Source organism: Pleurodeles waltl, chromosome 9 (assembly GCF_031143425.1).
Source record: "Pleurodeles waltl isolate 20211129_DDA chromosome 9, aPleWal1.hap1.20221129, whole genome shotgun sequence".
Lineage (NCBI taxonomy): Eukaryota > Metazoa > Chordata > Amphibia > Caudata > Salamandridae > Pleurodeles > Pleurodeles waltl.
This window is the reverse complement of record NC_090448.1, coordinates 311,059,113-311,082,885: the sequence shown is the minus strand read 5'-3', so window position 1 is coordinate 311,082,885 and position 23,773 is coordinate 311,059,113. Positions and strand designations below refer to the sequence as shown.

At 45.6% G+C, this 23,773-nt stretch overlaps 1 protein-coding gene across 3 annotated transcripts in view; it reads right to left on the bottom strand.

Annotated features, from left to right (window-relative positions):
* Positions 1-23,773, bottom strand: part of HYAL2 (hyaluronidase 2) — a 68,144-nt gene that overhangs the window by 8,203 nt on the left and 36,168 nt on the right. For all 3 annotated transcript variants that reach the window (XM_069206806.1, XM_069206807.1, XM_069206805.1), the window contains exon 2: positions 22,660-23,661. In XM_069206806.1, the coding sequence (XP_069062907.1) occupies positions 22,660-23,583 (924 nt within the window). In that variant the 5' untranslated portion in view covers positions 23,584-23,661. The remainder of the gene's footprint in view (positions 1-22,659; positions 23,662-23,773) is intronic.

The window sequence follows — 23,773 nt, the reverse complement described above, 5'->3', positions numbered from 1 at the left end:
ACATACTGATGCACAACCAATATATTGTGATATGTACCCACAGTACGAATACAACTATTAGCTGGTGCACACCACACTTCGGTGCACTCCATGCTTAAACTACACATCTACTATGAAAATTAATACACACAAAACATTTCCAGCACTCAAGCATACACTCTCGTCTGGGAAACTGGTCAACAGGTTCAGAGTTTATCTGCCTTCTCAGCATGCAAAGCAGGTTCTTCACTGTAACAGGCTGCTATTTACTCCATTTTAACTTCGACTTTCAGGACTACTTTAACATTTCTTGAGATTCTCCAAAAGATTAGTCCATTAGTGCCCGTTTGAACACACCCTACCACAAGCGTAAAGCATAGCCCAGCTCTGCCTTCATTCACCGTCATCTGGCCCCATTGGCACACAGTAACACAATCTCCTACGGCATACATTAAATGAACTCCGCACAAACATGTCCTGTAGTTGGCTGTCCACAGACCCACAACACAGTGCCCACCAACATATACCACTATGCGCTTTACAACAGCCCTTAACAAGCCACAACTTTAACATACATCCAATACAGTCCCAATATACATATAGTTAACAACCCATCCAACAGCACTTGGCACCTATTGCCAGCTGTGTTCAACACATTTGCTGGACAGCAAGGGCCCATATAAGTAAACAGAAATTAATTAAGCAATTTGGTTCAGTACTCCCATCTTACCCACCAAAAAACCCTACAACACATTAAAACTGACATACTCAACCTACTGACGGTACACCTCCACAAACCCGAATAGTACTGCGGTCTGCAATGGACGCGCATGGAAAGCCAGATCCTGGACAACCAAAAAACTCTGTCAGGCCATACTAATGGCAGACTGTATATTAATCAAGTGCTAATTAGCATTACAAAATCCCACCCAATGGGAGTACATGTGACAGCATCTAATGCATCTCCTCCAACAAACCTTGCCACTGGCTCTTGTCACAGCACAGAAGCCTTACACCAACAGCAAGACAGCCACGGAGACAGTCCAGGGACACGTCTGTTACAAAACAACCACAGAGCACAGAGTGGATTAAGAACGTATGTGGCAGAGGTAAGGTTGTGTTTGGGATACGGGGATGAGAAGCGACTTGCACGTATTGAAGTGTGGGTTGGAAAAGTTGCTCAAGAATGCAAAAGCTCAGTTGTAGGTTAAAAGTACAGGTATGCAGTGCCGCATGCTGTTTTGTAACTACTGCGACAGATGTGTGTATAAGCATGTCTGGGACCTTAGTTTACCTGATGCAGGTATGAGGTTGATAAGCCAAAGGCTGCCAGCCTGTCTTGCTTAGGCAATGCTTGTTACTCACAGTGACGTTAGCAAATTGATATATTGGGCTGACCTACTGCTCCATGCCCATGCTGTACTGAGTGGGAAGAATTGAATGATACGACACAGACCAACAGATGAAGAGGGCTCGCCAAAAACCCTTTTCAAATACACTGTTCATATTATTAGAGTAAAATCTAAAGGTCTTGGCTAATGCCGGACCTAAAAATAATTGTCTCCAAGATGCAACTGGACTTTTCTCCATATCAATTCAGTGGATGTGCAAATATTTTTTTTTCCAGTAGCTTTCACCAACAGAAACCATTTGTTACGAGTAAACTGAAATTCCCACTAGAGAAGGGTCTTCTGGTTTCTACAGCATTATGGAAATTTAGTAATGGTGACAGGGATCTGGCCTCTTGCTTGAAAGCCTGTAGGCCGTGTATCCGGATTAGACTGAATTTGAAGGAAAAAGGTCGTTGTGAGGTTTAATTCAGTGCGCCGTGAGGTTGAGGTGGGATTTGCATGTTACCGCCAAACTTCCTCCTGCTTGATTCACAGCATGCTCAGTCAGAACAGAGTAATTCCATGGCACTATTTCAGCAAGGATGTTGTTGTGTCAGAGGAAATCCAGGGTTCTGTGATGAACAGACAGTCTGTTTTGTGAGGCATGAAGTAATGACTGGATTGGGTGCCAGATACACCTCTGCCAGAGACTACAGTGGCGACTGGACCTGGTGCCTGAGGTACCTCAGAGTGGATACAAAGAGCGACTGTTTGAGGCACTGGTGCAGGCTAGCCACAAACACAAGGGGTGACTGCACTGCGAGCCAGAAATACCTCTGTCACAGAATACAAAGGGTGAGTGGTCTCTGCGGAAATGTATGCTTTATACTGGGTTGGCAATGCTTAATATTTGCTTATTAATAATGCAGGAACTTTACAGTCATGCTATTGCAGCCGTACTTAAATATGTTGGCATGGAAGCATAGAATAAAGTGTGCACAACGGATTTGAGGTAGCATTAATTTAAGCACATAAATGTGTTGTTTTGGCATGTAAACCAATGTTTTGAAGGACAATTTGAAGTGACTGAGTGAGGGGTCTCACCGGACGTCAGAAGGGGACAGCACAAAATACAAAGTGCAGCTGCAATGGTTACCAGACATATCTCAGGTACAGAACATATAGTGACCTAGTACATCCATCCGAGTTGTGCACACCACTCAGTTCGATTCCTCTTTGTGCTCCCTGCTGTGCATACGGCTATCAGAAGGACCGACTGCGTTCTCTGCAGCAGGTATGCCCAATGCAGTCTTACACAACCTTCTCTAACATAAGTGTAACCAAATCAAGGTTTGCACTGTGTATGTCCCTGACCCACCCTCCTTACCATTTGTAATCTTTTCTAGAGGTGTGCTCGTGCCCAGAAGGATTTTAATTCGCCACCAGAGGAGCTCTACGTCCATTTTTTAAGAAGTGTGCTTAAAAAAATGCATTTATTACCATTATTATTGTTGTTTTCTTGTAAAGGGACGGGTCGAAGGGGTGACGAGCAGTGAGGTAGAGCGCACAGCACTCCCCCTCAGAGAGCATGTGTGTTTGGACAGCCGTCTCCATCCGGCCAAACACACATGCACAGTAGGCTCTCTCCAGCCCAGCAACACAGTTGTCGGGCTGGAGAAAGCATGCACAGGCTCCCAGTCTGCCTGGGAGTGCCCTGGCTGGGTGCTCCCAGCCAATCCTGATGCTGCTCTGAGCAGCGTCAGGATTGGCTGCAGGGCAGTCTGGGAACCTGTGCCTGCAGCAAAGAAGCAGAGGACACACAGGAGTGGAGAGGCGCTGCGGCATGCAGGTAAGTGTTTTTTTGTTTTTTTAAAATGTTTATTAAACTTCTGCACCCCCCACAGAGCGCCGCCCCGCTCCTTCTGCGCCCCGTGACTGGTCATGCTTTGTGTTCTCCATTATAGGTTCACCTGCTACAAACACGATTTGTGTTCTCTGTCAGAGCTGCAGCTGACACAATCATGCTTTTTTTCTCTTTCAGAAGTGCAACTGATACAATCATGCTTTGTATTCTCTGTCAGCGGTTAGGGTGCACTTGATACAATCAGAATAAACTTTAATATGATCCAAGTAAATAGTCAATAAAAGTACAGTAAGAAAAAAAAATACAATATCCATAAGTGTTTTTATCAATGCATTATAAAAACAATTAATGAAAGGCACTATCATACCTTGTCATACCCTTATCCACGATGTTGAAATACTGATATTACATATTTGAATTCAAATTGAGAGGAAAAGGAGGAGGGAAAAAACCCCAACTAAGGGTCTGCTATGCACTACTATCTACCTAATTCTCACTTCCAAATATCTGAAATATACAAAGGGGGAACACAAATAAGTCAGCTCACTGCAGATGTTAACTCAGAGAGGAACGAGCAGCGGGCTTGGCCAAGGATACAGCCCGCTTTAGTGACAAAACATGGTGACCACATCCCGGAAGCCCGGAACAGTGCTCTCACACCTCAGGAGGAGGAAACAAATACAAGCCTCAGCCCTTTGATGTGAGAAGAGATAAGAAGGTCAGCAAGGGGCCAACTGACTAAGGTGCACAGGGGTGTGGAATTTATTAAAATATCTACTTGTCCAGGGGACAGGTTGCTTCTCAAATCTACTTGTCCTGTAAAAAGATCTACTTGTCCCTTTGGTGCCATGTAGTGTGGCGACAAATTATGGCAGCAGTTAATAGCCTCTCTGATTATGCCAGGGCTACTACCATAGTAGGGCTTGAATACTTGGAGTTTCAATCCCTACTGTAGCAATTTCCTTATTTTGCCACCTTTCTGCAGATCTGCATACTGGGGCTGGAGGAAGCAGTAAGCAATAGTTCCAGGGCAGGAATGCCTTTGAGTCTGCAAACCTACTAACCTGCATGTTTTAAAGATTTTTACTAGCTTCTCTCTAATATTTTCCCATAATAAGAAAGGTTGGACATTTACTCCTGAAAATGGCAGAATTAGAACTTCTTCCAGGGTTGGGAAGAAAGTGGCTGGAGGGAAAATGAACTTGCAAATGCTCAATAGATTTTCACATGAGCAAATCTACACATCGTATTTACCCATGCTAAAATACAGTTCACAAATATTTTATAGGGGTACAACATATACCACGGGTGCACTTTTGTGACTTTATTTAAGAATTTGGGGCCACAAGTAGGTAGGTTCAGATTTGTGACCTGCAAATTGCGAGTCGCAAATCCGAATGTAGGATGGTGTCCTTGACACCATCTGTGATTCGCAAGGGCTTCGCAAATGCCCACATCATGAATAATCATGAGGTGGGGCGCAATTTGCAACCCCCTCGTGAATGGTGGCCTGCTGGAGACAGCAGACCACCATGTCTGTGATTGCTTTTCAATAAAGCAGTTTTTTTTGTTATGCAGCCCGTTTTCCTTAACCCCTTAGCTGCTGGGCCTTTCCCCCCCCAGTGCTGAGCCCTTTTTTGGCTATTTGGGGTAGTTCGCGCTTAGGGCTTCATAACTTTTTGTCCACATAAGCTAACCACGCCAAATTTGCGTCCTTTTTTTCCAACATCCTAGGGATTCTAATGGTACCCAGAGTTGGTGGTTTCCCCTGGAGGAGACCAAGAAAATAGCCAAAATACAGTGAAAATTTAGTTTTTTCCAAAAAATGGGAAAAAAGGGCTGCCGAAGAAGGCTTGTGGTTTTTTCCCTGAAAATGCCATCAACAAAGGGTTTCTGGTGCTGAAATCACTATCTTCCCACCTTTCAGGAACGGGCAGACTTGAATCAGAAAACCAAATTTTTCAACACAAATTTGGCATTTTACTGGGACATACCCCATTTCTACTATATTTGGTGCTTTCAGCCTCCTTCCAGTTAGTGACAGGAATGGGTGTGAAACCAATGCTGGATCCCGGAATGCTAAACATTTCTGAAAACTAGACAAAATTCTGAATTCAGCAAGGGGTCATTTGTGTAGATCCTACAAGGTTTTCCTACAGAAAATAACAGCTGAAATAAAAAAATATTGAAATTGAGCTGAAAACAACAGCCATTTTTCTTTATGTTTTACTCTGTAACTTTTTCCTGCGATGTCAGATTTCTGAAAGCAATATACCGTTTTGTCTGCTGGACTCTTCTGGTTGCGGGGATATAAAGGGCTTGTAGGTTCATCAAGAACCCTAGGTACCCAGAGCCAATAAATGAGCTGCACCCTGCAGTTGGTTTTCATTCTATACTGGGTATACAGCAATTCATTTGCTGAAATATGAAGAGTGAAAAAGAGGTATCAAGAAAACCTTTGCATTTCCAAAATGGGATCAAGATAAGGTTTTGAGGAGCAGTGGTTATTTGCACATCGCTGAATTCCGAGGTGCCCATACTAGCATGTGAATTGCAGGGCATTTCTCAAATAGATGTCTTTTTTACACACTCTCTTATATTTGGAAGGAAAAAATGTCGAGAAAGATAAGGGGCAATAACACTTGTTTTGCTATTCTGTGTTCCCCCAAGTCTCCCGATAAAAATGATACCTCACTTGTGTGGGTAGGCCTAGTGCCCGCAACAGGAAATGCCCCAAAACACAACATGGACACATCCTATTTTTTTTATAGAAAACACAGCTGTTTTTTCCAAAGTGCCTACCTGTAGATTTTGGCCTCTAGCTCAGCCGGCACATAGGGAAACCTACCAAACCTGTGCATTTCTGAAAACTAGAGACCTAGGGGAATCCAAGGAGGGGTGACTTGCGGGGCTCGGACCAGGTTCTGTTACCCAGAATCCTTTGCAAACCTCAAAAAGTGGCTAAAAAAAACAAGTTTTCCTCACATTTCGGTGACAGAAAGTTCTGGAATCTGAGAGGAGCCACAAATTTCCTTCCACCTGGCGTTCCCCCAAGTCTCCCGATAAAAATGATACCTCACTTGTGTGGGTAGGCCTAGCGCCTGCGACAGGAAACGCCCCAAAGCGCAACGTGGACACATCAAAATTTTTGGAAGAAAACAGAGGTGTTTTTTGAGAAGTGCCTACCTGTAGATTTTGGCCTCTAGCTCAGCCGGCACCTAAGGAAACCTACCAAACCTGTGCATTTCTGAAAACTAGAGACCTAGGGCAATCCAAGGAGGGGTGACTCGCGGGGCTCGGACCAGGTTCTGTTACCCAGAATCCTTTGCAAACCTCAAAAAGTGGCTAAAAAAACAAGTTTTCCTCACATTTCGGTGACAGAAAGTTCTGGAATCTGAGAGGAGCCACAAATTTCCTTCTACCCGGCGTTCCCCCAAGTCTCCCGATAAAAATGATACCTCACTTGTGTGGGTAGGCCTAGCGCCCGCGACAGGAAACGCCCCAAAGCGCAACGTGGACACATCAAAATTTTTGGAAGAAAACAGAGGTGTTTTTTGAGAAGTGCCTACCTGTAGATTTTGGCCTCTAGCTCAGCCGGCACCTAGGGAAACCTACCAAACCTGTGCATTTCTGAAAACTAGAGACCTAGGGCAATCCAAGGAGGGGTGACTCGCGGGGCTCGGACCAGGTTCTGTTACCCAGAATCCTTTGCAAACCTCAAAAAGTGGCTAAAAAAACAAGTTTTCCTCACATTTTGGTGACAGAAAGTTCTGGAATCTGAGAGGAGCCACAAATTTCCTTCCACCCGGCGTTCCCCCAAGTCTCCCGATAAAAATGATACCTCACTTGTGTGGGTAGGCCTAGCGCCCGCGACAGGAAACGCCCCAAAGCGCAACGTGGACACATCCAAATTTTTGGAAGAAAACAGAGGTGTTTTTTGAGAAGTGCCTACCTGTAGATTTTGGCCTCTAGCTCAGCCGGCACATAGGGAAACCTACCAAACCTGTGCATTTCTGAAAACTAGAGACCTAGGAGAATCCAAGGAGGGGTGACTTGCGGGGCTCGGACCAGGTTCTGTTACCCAGAATCCTTTGCAAACCTCAAAAAGTGGCCAAAAAAACAAGTTTTCCTCACATTTCGGTGACAGAAAATTCTGGAATCTGAGAGGAGCCACAAATTTCCTTCCACCCGGCGTTCCCCTAAGTCTCCCGATAAAAATGATACCTCACTTGTGTGGGTAGGCCTAGCGCCCGCGACAGGAAACGCCCCAAAGCGCAACGTGGACACATCCAAATTTTTGGAAGAAAACAGAGGTGTTTTTTGAGAAGTGCCTACCTGTAGATTTTGGCCTCTAGCTCAGCCGGCACATAGGGAAACCTACCAAACCTGTGCATTTCTGAAAACTAGAGACCTAGGGGAATCCAAGGAGGGGTGACTTGCGGGGCTCGGACCAGGTTCTGTTACCCAGAATCCTTTGCAAACCTCAAAAAGTGGCCAAAAAAACAAGTTTTCCTCACATTTCGGTGACAGAAAGTTCTGGAATCTGAGAGGAGCCACAAATTTCCTTCCACCCGGCGTTCCCCTAAGTCTCCCGATAAAAATGATACCTCACTTGTGTGGGTAGGCCTAGCGCCCGCGACAGGAAATGCCCCAAAACAGAACGTGGACACATCAAATTTTTTCATAGAAAACAGTGCCTACCTGTGGATTTTGGCCTCTAGCTCAGCCGGCACCTGGGGAAACCTAGCAAACCAGCACATTTTTGAAAACTAGAAACCCAGGGGAATCCAAGATGAGGTGACTTGTGGGGCTCGGACCAGGTTCTGTTACCCAGAATCCTTTGCAAACCTCAAAAAGTGGCCAAAAAAACAAGTTTTCCTCACATTTCGGTGACAGAAAGTTCTGGAATCTGAGAGGAGCCACAAATTTCCTTCCACCCGGAGTTCCCCTAAGTCTCCCGATAAAAATGATACCTCACTTGTGTGGGTAGGCCTAGCGCCCGCGACAGGAAATGCCCCAAAACAGAACGTGGACACATCAAATTTTTTCATAGAAAACAGTGCCTACCTGTGGATTTTGGCCTCTAGCTCAGCCGGCACCTGGGGAAACCTAGCAAACCAGCAAATTTTTGAAAACTAGAAACCCAGGGGAATCCAAGATGAGGTGACTTGTGGGGCTCGGACCAGGTTCTGTTACCCAGAATCCTTTGCAAACCTCAAAATGTGGCTAAAATACCACGTTTTCCACACATTTCGGTGACAGAAAGTTCTGGAATCTGAGGGGAGCCACAAATTTCCTTCCACCCAGCGTTCCCCCAAGTCTCCCGATAAATATGATACCTCACTTGTGTGGTTAGGCCTGGTGCCTGCGACAGGAATAGATCACACAACGGTCAATGTTGGTCCTTACGTGAGGCAGCTGTTGACCCTGGGGTGATCCATTCCTGACACAGGCACTAGGTGTAGGCACTCAAGTGGGGTAGTGTTTTTATCAGGACAGGTGAGGAGTCACTGGGTGGTAGGAATGTTGTGGATCCCAGCATATTCCTGTAGTTTGTGTGACAGAAATGCGAGAAAAATAGAGTTTTTTTTCAACATTTCAGCTTTGCAGGGTATTCTGGGTAAGAAAACTTTGGGGAATCCACACAAGTCACACCTCTGTGGACTCCCCCGAATGTCTAGTTTCCAGAAATGTTTGGGTTTAGTGTGTTTCTCTATATGGCCGCCGAATCCAGGACCAAAAACACAGGTGCCTGCCTTACAAAACCAGTTTGTTTTGCCATAGACAATTTTGATGTCTCCACAATATGATTTGGGTGGTGGAATTTGGGGCTGAACTAAATTGGTGAGCTCCCAAGAGAGCACTCTCTCTCTGCTTGCCGCCGCATTCACCTGCTCTCTGGGTTGGCCTAACCCACTATTACCCAGTTGCACGAACAGCTTGCGAAGGGACAGCAGGACAGTCCTCATCACCTCCCTTATAATGTACTGGAAGAGGAGTTTTCGAATGGGACTCCTCTGACTGAAAAATCACTCCCAGAGTCTGCGCCATTGTCCTATCCCTCAGATGCTGTCTCAGTATCTGATGTCTCAGTCTCTGATCCTATGTCAGAGCGGTCCTCTATAACCCGAGTGCAGGCAGCAGTCATCCATCAAGATGCCATCTCTGCTATTGGCTAAACTGTTGCTCTAAAACACTAGCCTACGTAGACAGTCACAAAATCGATGGTGTGTGTGAGATACGTGCAACAGTAGAGGCCACCTTACCTGCGCTTCTTCCCTCAATCAGCACGTACTTTCAAGACACTCAAAAAACACCTTGTCACATACCATTCGTCACAGTCTTTAGCACCTCCTGCGCCCAGTCCAACAATCATTATTGGTGCTCCCACTCCCTCCTCCTCGGATTCCCTCATTACCACCCAGCAAAAGTGCCCTTCATCTCTCCATAGACTTTACTAATGTACTCAGCTATTTACATAAAATACAGATGTGCTCTTTGCAGTAGGCATATAAACCTTCTGCGCTTCTTTATGGCACTAAAACTGCTACTAGACAAGTCGGACCCTTTTCCCCCCAGGGAAACCACACACATATTGACAAAAGTGATGTATATATGACAGCCAACCACCTGAAACTCAACTCAAGCAAAACTGAAATAATCCTCTTTGGCCCTCACCAAAAAAACCTGGGACCCCCCATGGTGGCCCACCACGCTAGGCCCTGCACCCACCCCCGCCAACTACGCACGCAACCTCAGCATCATCCTAGACTCCTCCCTCTCTATGACCCAACAAATCAACGCTCTTACCTCCTCATGCTTCAACAAACTCCGTATACTGAAAAACATTCAAATGGATCCCCACAGAGACCAGAAAAAATGTCACTCACGCACTCATCAGCAGCAGGCTTGATTACAGAAACGCCCTCTACGCCGGCACCACTCTAAAACTCAAGTGCAAACTACACGCATCCAGAACTCAGCAGCACGACTCATCCTCGACCTCCACCGACACAAACACATCTCTCCACACCTCAAATCCCTCCACTGGCTCCCCATTGACAAAAGGATCACCTTCAAGATCCTCATCCTCACACACAAATCACTCCACAACACAGGCCCTGCCTACCTCAACGAGAGTCACCTTCCACACCCCCACACGAAACGTCCGTTCAGCTGACCTCTCTCTCGCCTCTGACCCCCGCATCAAACACACCACCACCGGGGGCAGATCCTTCTCCTACATTGCACCCAAAACATGGAACGCACTCACAACCCACATTCGCAAGACCCAAAACCTACTTCTTTTCAGGAAGGGCCTCAAAACCTGGCTTTTTGAACAGTGAACCTCCTAGCCCCTTTCCCTCCCCCCCGTTCCCCCCCCCCAGCGCCTTGAGACCCTCACAGGTGAGTAGCGCGCTTTATAAATCTCTTTGATACAGATCTACCTATATATATATATATATATATATATATATATAAATATATATATATATATATATATAAATATATATCTACATAGATATATCTATAGATATATCCATGTACCTAGATATATCTATCTACATAGATATATATATATATAGATATATACATATATATTTTTTTAGTTGTTGTATGGTTTCCTTGGGGGCCAAAATGGCCCCCAGGGAAACCCTACAACATCGGGAAAAAAAATTGCCCCCACAGGGGGTCACCCTGCCCACGGGCGACCCCCTGTCATTTCATTTTTTTTTTTTTTTTAAGAAAATTATGCCGGGGGGGGGGGGGGGGCGGCCCGTTTTCCGGGGGGGGGGGGCGCCCCCCAAAAGTGAAATCCCTGGTGTCTAGTGGGGTTTCCTGGCCCCCGATCGCAGCTGTGCTGCGATCGGGGGCCAGGAAACCGTTTCAGAAGACCTCATAAGAAAGGGGAGACTCTCCCCTTTCTTACGAGGCCTTCTGAAACTGTTTCTGGCCCCCGATCGCAGCACAGCTGCGATCGGGGGCCAGAAACAGTTTCAGAAGGCCTCGTAAGAAAGGGGAGAGTCTCCCCTTTCTTACAAGGCCTTTTCAAAATGTTTCCTGACCCCCCCGATCGCAGCTGTGCTGCGATCGGGGGAGCCAGGAAACCTGAAAGTGTTTCCTGGCCCCCGATCGCAGCACAGCTGCGACCGGGGGCCAGGAAACACTTTCAGGAAGGCCTCGTAAGAAAGGGGAGTGTCTCCCCTTTCTTACGAGGCCTTCCTGAAAGTGTTTCCTGGCCCCCGATCGCAGCTGTGCTGCGATCGGGGGCCAGGAAACACTATCAGGAAGGCCTCGTAAGAAAGGGGAGACTCTCCCCTTTCTTACGAGGCCTTCCCGAACGTGTAAAAGGCCGTTTTCCCCATGAAAGCAGGAAGCGGCCGCAAGGCTGCTTCCTGCTTTCATGGGGAAAACACCTTTGCAACGTCTTCGCGCCTCGCGGCGCGCTGACGTCACAAAGGGGCGGGTGGGGGGCGGGGGGAGACACGGTAGCTTCCGTGTCTCCCGGGGGGAAAAAAAAAAATAAAATAAAATCCTCGGGTGCGACGCACCCGAGGATTTATTAATGCCCTTCCTGGTGTCGGCCACTGGTCGTGACCCGCACCAGGGAGGGTGTGTGGGCGTCGGCCAGTGGCCGACGCCCGCACTTAAGAGGTTAAAGGAAAACGAGATGCATAACAAAAGCGAAAAATGAAACGTTTTTGTTTCATTTTTTCAGAGCAGGCAGTGGTCCGCAGGACCACTGCCTGCTCTGAAAAAATGTTTACAGTGACATTCACAATGGGGGGGAAGGGGTCCCATGGGGATCCCTTCCCTTTTGCGAAAGTGTTAGCACCCATTTGAAATGGGTGCAAACTGCGATTGGTTTGCGCCCGCGTTTGCGGTCACAAAACAATCCTACATTGCACTGCGAGTTGCAATTAGGAAGGGAACACCCCTTACTAATTGCGAGTCGCAAACCCGTTTTGTGATTCGGTAACCAGGTTACTGAATCGCAAAACTGGGTTTGTGCATCACAATGTGCTTTTTGCACGTCGCAAACAGCGAAAGTCGCTGTTTGCGACATGCAAAAAGCTACCTACATGTGGGTCTTGGTCCCTAATTAGGTCTGGTGTTAACAAAGACATTTTGTTTTTATTAAACTTCTATTTCTCGCTCTTTCGGCTGGCTGGCTTTACTGTGAGTGATCGCATTCTGCTCTTCCACAAGGAGCATATTGCCACACAAAGTAGTTTTGTTCAGTGTCAGGAACTACAGTGGCAATCAGTGACGTAACGAAACTGGAGGGTGCCCCTTTGCAAAGAACATGGAGGAGCCCCCTCTCCAGACTCACTCAGGGCAGGTGCTGAAGGGGCCCCCTGGAGGGCGGCTGCGGGGCCTTTGTTATGCCGCTGGTGGCAACGTGTGCTTTAAGAGTTCAAAAACTTTTTGGGGGGGTTTTGCCAATGTTTGTTACAATGTTGAGGGCCTGGTAGCTCCCACAACAATAAAGTGTTACAAAAGCCATGTCAAAACAAGACACGCATTGATGAAACTAAAAGACTTATAAAAATATGTCAGATCAGTTGGCTTTGTCAGTGTTTGTTTATTTTCATGCTTCCCATAATCGTGTTGAAAATGGTTACACTGATTTTCCATTAGAAATATTTTTGGGAAATACTAGCATGCATCAACACATTTTACTAAATGACACTTCATTTGCATATAATCAGAGAGCATTCTGGGAGCATTATACTTAGCCTCTTAGCCTAAACTTTTCAAACGTGTGTACACGTTTTTTTTTTTGTACTGGAACCAACGTCAGTAGTGAAGTGTGACCTTAAAACATTTATTTGCAGCACGCACCCTAATAATGAAGGCTTTCAAATAATGAACCATAAATACAAGTTCAAACAGCATTATCTTTTGGAAACACATTACCTCAACTGCAGAGAGTTCCACTCTCTGTAAACAGCCAAAGGGTTTGTGCTGCAGGGGGTTGGGCCTACTTGTCCCAAGGACAAAGTAAACATAAAAACTTGTTGCCCTTGACCCCAAACAAGATGTCCAGGGCGTTGGGCGATAGGAATTCCACGTGCGTAATCAATATCAGACCTCCTAATCTTTGCTACCAGTCTGAGATTGTTTTAGGCAGGCATTATAGCTTCATCAGAAACTAAGTGTTGAAGGAAGTAGAGTGCCTAGCAATGGCTTAAGGAAAATGTGTTCGAAAGAGTTTTATTAGTGCATGATCTGGGTTTTGAGTAAAATCTACATAACATGTAAAGTGGTTTGTGAAGAGACCGAATTGCAGGAGCAGGGATCAAGGTTACTATCCCAATTATGACAGTGAGGGAAAGCCACGAGTCAATGGAATAAGTTGAGTCTGAACGTCGATAGGAGGAAATTCTGATGTTGCTCTGCTCCTAGTACCAAATATACGGCTGTGTACCCTCAAAGAGAGCCAGTGAGATAGAAGATATGATGGAGGGCATGTTTCTAACTTTATCCCACCTTGCTGCCCCATACTGTGCTTAACACAAGTCCCTCAATGACCTTTTGCTGAGGGAGGAAAGGAATGAAGGATTTTCAAATAGCTCTGGTCTAGACAGAGCTCAAGTGCAATCATGGCCTGTATTCTGTCAGAGATGCCCCTGATTCAATCATGCTTTTTATTCTTGTCAGAGGCGCATATGAAGCAATCGTGCTTTGTAGTCCCTGCAAGAGGTGCACACGATGCAATCATACTCTGTATTCTCGGTCTGAGCTGCACTGAATACAATCTTGCTCTGCAGTCTCTGCAAGCAACACACCTGATACAACCATGCTTTTAATTCTTGTTATGATAACACCTGATAAAATCAAGCTGTTTATTCTTTGTTAGAGAAGCACCGGGTAAGATCGTTCTTTCTATTCTCTGTCAGGGACGCACCTGATAAAATCAGGTTTTCTGCTCCCTTTCTGATGGGCACCCATGGACGTCAATTAGAGGTCGACATGGATCGCAGCTGCGACCCCCAGCTTGCCCCTTGAGACCCCTGGCACTGGCTTTGCGACCCCTGGCAAAATCAGTTGCAAGAACACAGGGGAAGCTCGCCCGTTGCTTGGGGTCCACTTCCTTGTTTTCAATCAGTTTTCTGAATTACAATATATTATTCACTATTAATGGAACAAAAAATGGAGTACAGCAAGCTGGAATAGGGCCGCCCTTGGTAGATGAGGTAAGTAAAATACACGTTTACATGTCCGTTGTGTGCATTCTTGCAGGTGAGAGTGTGCGTATGTAAGAGAGTGTGTGTGAGTGAAAGTAAGGATGAAGTGGCGCGCCATGTCACTTACGCTACCCCTGGCATTTTGTTTAATTGACGTCTATGCGGACACTGGATATAGTCGTCCTCTTTGTCAGAGAGGCAAGAAATACAATCATGCTGCTAGGCACACCGGATACGATCATGCTTTGTATTCCATGATGGAGATGCACCGGATACAAACACACTTTGCAGTCCTTGTCAGAGACGCAGCTGATAAAATCATGCTTTGTGTTGTGTCCAAAGTGTACCTAATATAATCATGCTCTTTGTCAGAAGAGCACCTAATGCAATCACGCTGCGGGGCACACCTGATACTATCATGCTTTGTGTTCTCCATCAGCAGCCCACTGGATACAGTCTCGGTTTGTATTGTATATCAGTAACGCACCTAATCTAATCATGGTTTGTATCCTCCATCAGAGGTGCACCTGATTCAATCTCTTTGTATTCTCAGCCAGAGGTGCACAGGATGTAATCACGCGTTGTATTCATTTTAAAGATACTGTTACATTCCCTGGCGGGTGGTTGCAAACACAGTTTGCTTGTTTTAGGTCTTGCAGGGAGTATATCCTGGCCATCCAAACTTTATATTCTGTGCTGGAGGCACACAAAGTGCAAGCAAAAGGTTAGTACTTTCCATGCACATATTCTCTTCTGGACGTGCATTCACGGCCCATTCCAAATGTTGCCTGAACTGGGCATCAGGAGCACACCAGGCGGAATCATCAAATGTTTACTGAAATAGCAGGAGTTATAAAGGGTGTAACAGAAGAAGGCTCATGTGTATTGAACAGAGAGCAAATCATTATGAATTCAATGGGTGCCAGGCACTCCCAAAGCTGGGAACAGAGAAGGTAAACTGAACTGGGTGCCAGGAGGCCCTCCAGACAAAAGAGAATAGGGAGGATGAGTGTACAGGGAAGAGATAACCCGAGTGTCTATATTGAGAACCACAGGCCTCTGAAGTAGCACAGAAGAGGGTTTTCTTGTGTAGAGTCTACAAATCTCCGGCTCTTTAGATGAGGATAAGAATGAAGTGTAATGGAAGCAAAGGAAAAAAAATGCAGATATGACCAACCACCACAAGGGATGCACAGAGCACCATAACATTTAGAAACATCACGCATCAACCATGTTGACTCTGCGCATTGACCCACTGCTATGTTGGTTTAAGAAGCTGATCACCTTTACATAGAGAAATAGACCACATCAGGATGATCTGTGTTTTGACCAATGTGCCTCAGTTAGTTCTCAGAACAGAAAATGGCACAATCGTACGCAGGCTTCCTGGCTTGCCCTTCCTCCGCCCCAGCTACACTGCACACAAATTAGTTAAGCCTAATTTCATGGTGGAAGATGTGTTCAGAATTTAAAACCATGTTGCATGGAAAAACAAAAGAAAGTTTTTATTAAAGAAAGTGTGCAAAAAGGACTGTACACCTCCTCAGTTCAATTCCTCTTTGTTCTCTGCTGCACGCGCGGGTGGCGGAAGGACCGGCCGTGTTCTCCGCAGCACGTAATGCCTCCTTAGATGCCTCCGAGGTGGCACCTCCAAGCTTCAGTGACACAACAAAAAGGTGAGCGGAACAGTAAAAAAGGCTGCCCATGTAGCGAATGGTGTTGAGGGAAATGTAACATTTTGGATGAGCCACGCATTGGCCTCTGTGATCTTACAAGCAGCGCACTGAAGATCACAGTCCTTGGTTGCCTAGATCAACCCAAAGGAGCTGGGGTCTCCTACGTACTACAAGAATGGGGAAGCGCAGAAGGAGGAGCGCAAACATGGGAATAATCAGGCAGATATGGATCAACGAAGGGCTTGTCCACTTGTACTCACAACCGCTTTAGCAGCGCCGGCTTTAGGGCAGTGCAACTGGTGCAGCCGCACCTAGCGCTGGGCTCACGGGGAGCGCTGTGTTTAGAAATAACTCAGGGTTTAAAAGCACCTGTCACAGAGCTTCTTGTGGGTCCAGCAGCTTTCAGGCACCAATAAAAAGTCATTATAACTTTAATGTTCCTGCTGGGGAGAGATTTTTTTTTCTAGGGGCAGTTTTTACTTAATAAATTAGCACAGAGGGTTGATATGTCTGCTGCAAAGAACGTGTACGGTGGAGATCACAGAACTGTATTTCATGTGGATAGCTCAGTGAGGTGCTGCTTTTGTCATACAAATCCTTTGAATTTTTTTTATATAGCACAGTGATCCATGAACTGTCAAAGAGCTGCATGTAAAATGCATGGTATATATTAGAATATTATGTTATTCAACATCGAAAATGGGGTTTGGTTAGGAATACATTCTTATTAGTAAAGCCAGCCCTCAACCACTGTGCTATGTTTTAAATCCTGAGTTTATATGCTTCTCCAGACCAAACACTCTTAATATAAATGGCCCAGTTGTATGGATGACCCGCGATTCCTACACCTTGCAATCCTCATCGTTTTACGTAACATTTCCTATAGACTGATTTACACACGTTTGATTCATTGTCTGTGTAATGTGTGTTGCAGAAAGCTCCGACCCCTTACACCGGTATAAGTAGCAGTATAAAACAAATGGAATGCCTGTGAGAGGGGCGATAGACAGATGAGGGCACTGTTGGTGGGTGGTAGTGAGAGAATCCGTGGAGAAGGTGGTCTTTGGGGCATATGGGGGTGGCCAAATGATTGTCGCACTGGAACCAGCAGCGCTAAAGTTAGCCTTGCCCTTTGGGAGGTACAGGGGAGATTTTGCGGTCAGAGCAGTTGTAAGTACAGGGCGGACAGAATTGCAGACCCTTGCTTGCTCCCTTATGTTTCAGGTAGCAGGTTTGTCCAATCACAGTTTTCATTCCTCCTTGTTATTCTTCGCCATGCCTCCCTACTGTTCGAGCACTGTTAAGATACTTAACTTGACGTCAAAACAAGGTGCATTTGCGACCATATTCACTAGCGTGATTTTGGCATTTTTTTTTACAGACTGTTCGTTTTTTTGTTAATTCTTCCAATCAATTTAAGTAAAGTTTGACCAATGGTTGGATTAACAGGGATCAGAAAGTGCTCATCATAGATAATCAGGTTGAACGGCTTCATGGCGTCACCTGGGCAGCCTATGGCTGATCAAACTGGATATCCAAAGGAATGGGGGCCTACTGGAACCTTTTTTCTAGGTGAAATCAGGAGGTCAACTAAAAGCATTTAGCCAGGGCCCTCCAAGAAGAAGGTGCTTTATCAGCCCGATCAAGCAAAATTACTTTGAAAGTGCAACAGGAGTTTCCACCCATCTCTTGAGTTCTGCAGTTTTTGACTTACAGGATGGGCTGATGTTCCATGTGTGGCTTCTTCTGTACCATCAACAGCACGTGTGCAAATTCTTTTCTGTTCTGTATCTTCCCAAAGGTGCCCTGCGTCCTGACCCCTAAAGCGGGTTGTGAAGACCTCCACAGTTGGATCCACCAGCAGACAGCCACAGAGGAATGAATGAACCGCGGCTTGGTGTTTACATGATGTAATTTCTTCCATGCTTAACAAAATCCTGGACAGTCTAGAACTTTAATAGTAGGGCTTTTTAACATAGAATATATTTGCTGTATACTCACTGTATTTCAGGAAGGTTTGCAGAGGGTAAAACTGACTTACTTGGACAGAGTACGTCAATCACTGCTTTAAAGAGAGATGGTGCATATCTATGTGTGTATTTTTTTATTGACTGAGCAAATCTGGTTGCTGGGGAAGTGCCTTTAGATTCTGAAGATGCCTTTGCGGAAACCTTGACATTGCACTGTACACAGGACTTGCACAAGTTGAAATCGGAGTAAAGTGTCTTCAGCAGCGGCAACCAAAATGTCACGATTTCCTTGTTCTGAGAGGCATCTTTGCTGGAGAAACGTTTCAATTTTATTTGTCATTTTAGTAAACCTAATAAAAGGCATATTAATACGTACACAAAAAGCTTGAGGCAGTCACTAAATTAAAGGGATGGGAGAATTAAGTTCCGATGAGACGTTCAAACAGTTAGAGCCCAGTTATGGTGTGGAAGGAGGAGAGGGGATCGATTAACACGTATAATAACATAAATTAAGTCATTTCAAGAGCTGGCAAGGACACTGGAGAAAAAGCAGCGTCCTCTGCTATGGGCGGTAGAAAAGCCTGATTTCTAACAACAAAAAGTGCAAACCGCTACACTATGAATTAATAGTCTTGGCCTCATCACTCTTGGTGCTTGTACCGTTTGCCAAAGTTTGCTTATGCAGGTTTTTGCCTGGTTGCTGACAAGTGTAAGTCAGTGGAACTCAGGGGACCCTGTGTCGGCTTTCAACTATAGGAACTCTGCAAGACATAATGATAGTGAGCATTTTGGGTCATCCAGTTTACAATTTTTGCATACAATCCAGATTACAATTAGGCAAGGAGATTGAAGAGATCAGGACCGGGTGCCACAACGCAGTGCTTGCAATCAGTTTAAAAGATTTCCTAGAACCAAAATAAGGAACTTCTGACGAAGCCCAATGCACAGGAAATAGCTTTTCTATCCAACGCATTAATAGCCGCTTTTCTAGAGGGCTTGCTACAGCACATTCTTCTGTTTCGCAGCACTATAAATAGATGCTGCTGCTTTTACACTGCTCTGTGGATCCAATGTTTTCAACTTTCGAGGGATGAAAGGCTAAGTCGAACCCATCATTATTAAAATCTATAACCATTGTGTTAAACATACCTCAGCAAACCACCAAGCCATCAAAATTGGTAATATTGGCTGGAAGTCGAATTTCATATTCATCATTGAACAACCACTGTTCATTTCACCGTCTCTAGTACCGTTTAAATGTGGTTATTTCCCACTTCATGTCCCCTGCCTTACAACCAGCTAAAATAATAGATCGCGCCACTATAATTTGTTTGTTGTAAAATGCCTCCACACACTTGTCAGCGTAGGATCCCTAGTGAAGACACTGCCTTCTCCATCCCATGACTATCTACCACAGTAACGACAATGTCCCACTCCTAAGGTTCTGCAAACAGCACATACAGGATCATCGCATGCCTTGATCACCTAAATACCTTCCATTGACAGTCTACTCACCCGGGACTTTAGGAAACTAGGGCCATTTCGAGTTTAAAGAGACAGTACCCACACATTAATAGACTGCACCAGGAAAGATACTGCACGACACATAGAACCACTGAAGCCAACATCTAAAATTTTCTCCTCAAAGAATTGGTGTGAAAAATAAGGTGACTACTTGCTCTCCCACCACGTACTTTCATTGGGGTCTTTCCATATGGTGGTGTGGTGTAAGGCGTAAATCACAAAAAGCGTAAAAAAATTGTTTCCTTCCTAATAAAGGATGTTCCTGCTGCCCCCACAGGAACACTCAAACCCGGGAACTATCAAAGATTAAACAGACACACAATTTAACACCTCACCCAGATCGCGCTCTACTAATGCAGTGCCTGATCCATCTGCTGGGCGGCTTACTTCAAAACCAACCAGCTGATCTCCCGCTCTCTCCTCTTCCACTTCACAAAAACCTGGATGGAGTATGAGGGCATCACCACACCTGTAGTTCTCCACTGCTACCACAACAGTTTAACCTTAGATTGCACTCCCATTCACTTTACCACAACTGCTCTCTCTGTTCTCTCCAATTGTATGACTCCAGCTTATCATAGCTATCTTCAAGCCATACCTGTATCAGCTGCCCTTGATACACCGGACTACTCTACCGAACACTATTTTGGCATTGCTGGCACCACACACGTATGGTTTCTTCACACCTCTCCAACTACTCCTTCTTTGTCTACTGGTGCCACGGAATTTAAAGGCATGTTTATTTATTCCTTCGACTTTACAAACCCACTAAAAATCGGCTTGGACGGAGAGTTTGGGGAACACCAGCCTAGAGACTTGTCTTAAAGCCTACTAGGCTCCTTGGCCTGGAAGTAACTCCATTAGTTTTAGGAGCCTTTGTGTTGCGCACCTCCAAAGGAAACCTTTTGGTAAAACATTCTACAATCACAACCCTTAGAGAAAATATCCCAGCCTATGCTCAAACCCACTTTTTTGACCATCCACCAACTAGCCTTGACACCAGCTAAACTCCACAAATTGGGCCTACTTGAATCCAACACATGCTGGAGATGGGAGGAATCACCAGGTGATCTGGAACACGTTGCTCAACTACAAATGTGTATCTACTGCGGAACATCATAAACCTGATCCATAAGACAAATGCTCATCTCTCTAGATCTCCCGACAGTCGCTTTGGGTATCATGTCTTTCTGCAACCCATTTCATGTACCAACTGTGATCTGCAATTCATCGACCTTCTTGTCTGGGGGTCAAATCAATCCTCTCGGAGTGGAAATCTAAAACCACCATTTCTTATAAAGAATGGTGGGAACTCATAGTCTACACCAGGAGTGCCAACAACAATATATATGCCAGAACACACTCATGTCATAGCTCCAAGAAACTGTGGCCCAATCTAGATACATACTTGCAAACATTTAAACCGCCATAAGCTAAACTTATCACCCTCTACATACACGACACAAGACTTTACCACCAACGTGTACGTAGTTCAGAAGGAAACTAGGAATACATGGTTGGGATAAACCCCCCCCTTTCCTTACTCCCCTTCTTCCCACATTGTTCGTATTTTTCATAGATTACTTGCTTTTACTGCATGTTCTGCTTGATATTCTCTCAATCCACCGGGTTCAACCAACATCAGTGCTTTGAAGTAGGAAGCCTGACTACTTCAAGGACTCCTACGCTTTCTAAACCACTCCGCACTTTGCCTCCCTGGCAGATAATACATGCTTGCCTATGGTTATGTACGGCTGCTGTACGATTTACAACCATATAACATGATTTACTAGCTTCCGCTGCAACCTTGATGTTATGCTCTGCTTATCATGTAACAGATGCTAGAATATCCCACCACACTCTCCTTCATGTATGTTCATGACTGCTTTATTGTTTTTAGCTCAACGATATTCATCGTCTTTATACTTCATGAAGGGACCCCTGAAGGATGCCCCTCACCCTTTAACGGTAAGGACAGCAGAGGCATGCGCTCCAACATTACATTTAATCAAGAAAGTAAGGCCGAATTGTGTAAATGTAATCAAGAAGGGAAGGTGGAATTGTGTTCATTGTCCTTACCAGGATTCACTCATGTGTTCTGTAAATTAAGATAGAGCTTTCAAAGCCGCTGTGAGCTACAGACCTGCAACAAATCTACAGCCCTTGAGCTTACTTCCATACAACACCAAACACACAGCCACCAGATATACACTGTTTGATTTCAGGCTTACAACAAAGGTACAAGGTCAAGGACTGGTCAGAAGCCTTCCATGATGCCAATTATAAAACACACACACACACACACAACCACTTGCATAACCCATATTTTTCAGACCAACAGCAGACATAGAGCAGCCCTCCGGTCAATACCCATAGACTCCAGACCTACAACAAATCAAAAGCCTTAACACCATCACCCATTCAGCCTAAGTTTACAGCAATTAGGCATCAACCGATCTCCCAATCAACACCTACAGGAAGGAAAACATAACTCTGTCCCACACAGTGCTTAATTTGTAAATGAAAATGTGCCGGTGCCAATGCCCTCCACTTAAACACGCGGCTGCTGCAACTAAATGCGGGAACACGGAACACTGAGGCAGCGTAATCCTGAAGCCATCTCGAGCCACTTCAATCCATTTAAAGCCATTCCCCCCCCCCCTTTTCAGCTCAGTCCTGCAGCTTTCTGCCATCTCTCTTTGTGACGCTTTTTCGTATTTCCCTTTCTCCGTCTTTCCCACAAGTGTCTTTTGCTCGCAGCCAATGCTTGAGGCAGAAGAATAGGCGCCGGCCCTCAAAAATAAGTGCCGGTGCTCAGCACCGGATCAACAAGCACAGATTAAGCACTGGTCCCACATCAATAAAAAGCATACATGACACAAACAAAGCCCTTGGTCTGCACCTACAGAATATGCACCGGTACAAAACACATACTACCAGCACCCAGTCACCTCTTAGTTTTTTCACATTATTTATAGCATTCATAGTGCTGTATGCTGTTTTGCATTGCCTTGATGTACACTTTATCCACTAGCTGGCAGGCAAAAGAAAATGCAGTCAAATAAGCACTACCAATGTCCTACCATCGGCTCCTAGTCAAACCATGCTCTTGTGCCTCCTTACCTCACTAAGCAGTTCTAGTCCACGATTGTAGGTGGGACGTGTGTAAACAAACACAGGAAGGGAGTAGTCCTGGTGGTGCCTCTTGGCGATCCTCATGGCCTCATTCACTCGGGCACGCACAAATTTGCGCCCATTCTCTGATGAAGCCAGGGTCCGGTCAAGGTAGATGGAGGGATAAAGGGCCGTGCTCTCCCTCCACAGCCAGGCTAGCTTGTCATTCCTACTCTCCTCCACGTCCGGGCAACGTCCTGTGTAGCTCTCAGCATTATTACTGTAGTCATGGTTGTAACAGTCTGGAAAAAGGTAGTAGCCCCAGAGTTGCCGTGGGCGGTAGTTTTTAGCCTTCCTCAGAGTATTTACCATGAATTCTTGAGCCGATGTCTCAAATTCATATATGGCCTGCTTTTCTACCTGCTCATCCCTCCATTTAGGGTTCCGATCACGCACTAGCTGGCGTGAGGCCTTACGATATATGTCTTTGGTTTGCCAATTGCGTACCCAGTTGGGCCGCCAATCCTCCCAGTCGATGACGGCCAACCCTTCTTTGTCCAAGGAGCGGATGTACTGGTCAATGCCATTCTGGAGTTCATCAAGGTGCTCCATGAGACTGCTGTTCTGAGGAACACCACCATTAATCGGCTCCAGCTGCGCAGAGTAGTACGGGTAGCGGCCTAGCCGCTCCCGGTAGAAGATGGTGAGGTTCTGGTCCACAAAGCCCTCATTGGGGGAGGCCTGCAAGTCAAAAAGGCTAAAGTTTAGTTGCACACCGAAGCGTGGCCGACAATCCTGGGTGGGAGCATTCCAAGCCACAATGAATGGACGGCGGGTGAAAATTGGGCGGGCTGTAGGCTTATCCTCCATCTGACCGTTGGCAAGAACAAAGACTAGGAACCATAGCAGCACCAGAGGTGGCCCCCCGGGCATTCTTTGTCTCTCCAGTCTGAGCAGGTCAGTGCAGATATAGAGCAGGACAGACCTCAGGTCATTGATGGAGATCAGGAGCTGTAGGATAGAGAAAACCAGAAGGTTACAAGATGGAAATCATTGTAAATGCATCCACATCTTCTTGGAGTCTAGTAACTAACATCTACTACATCCACCTGCACTAAAAACT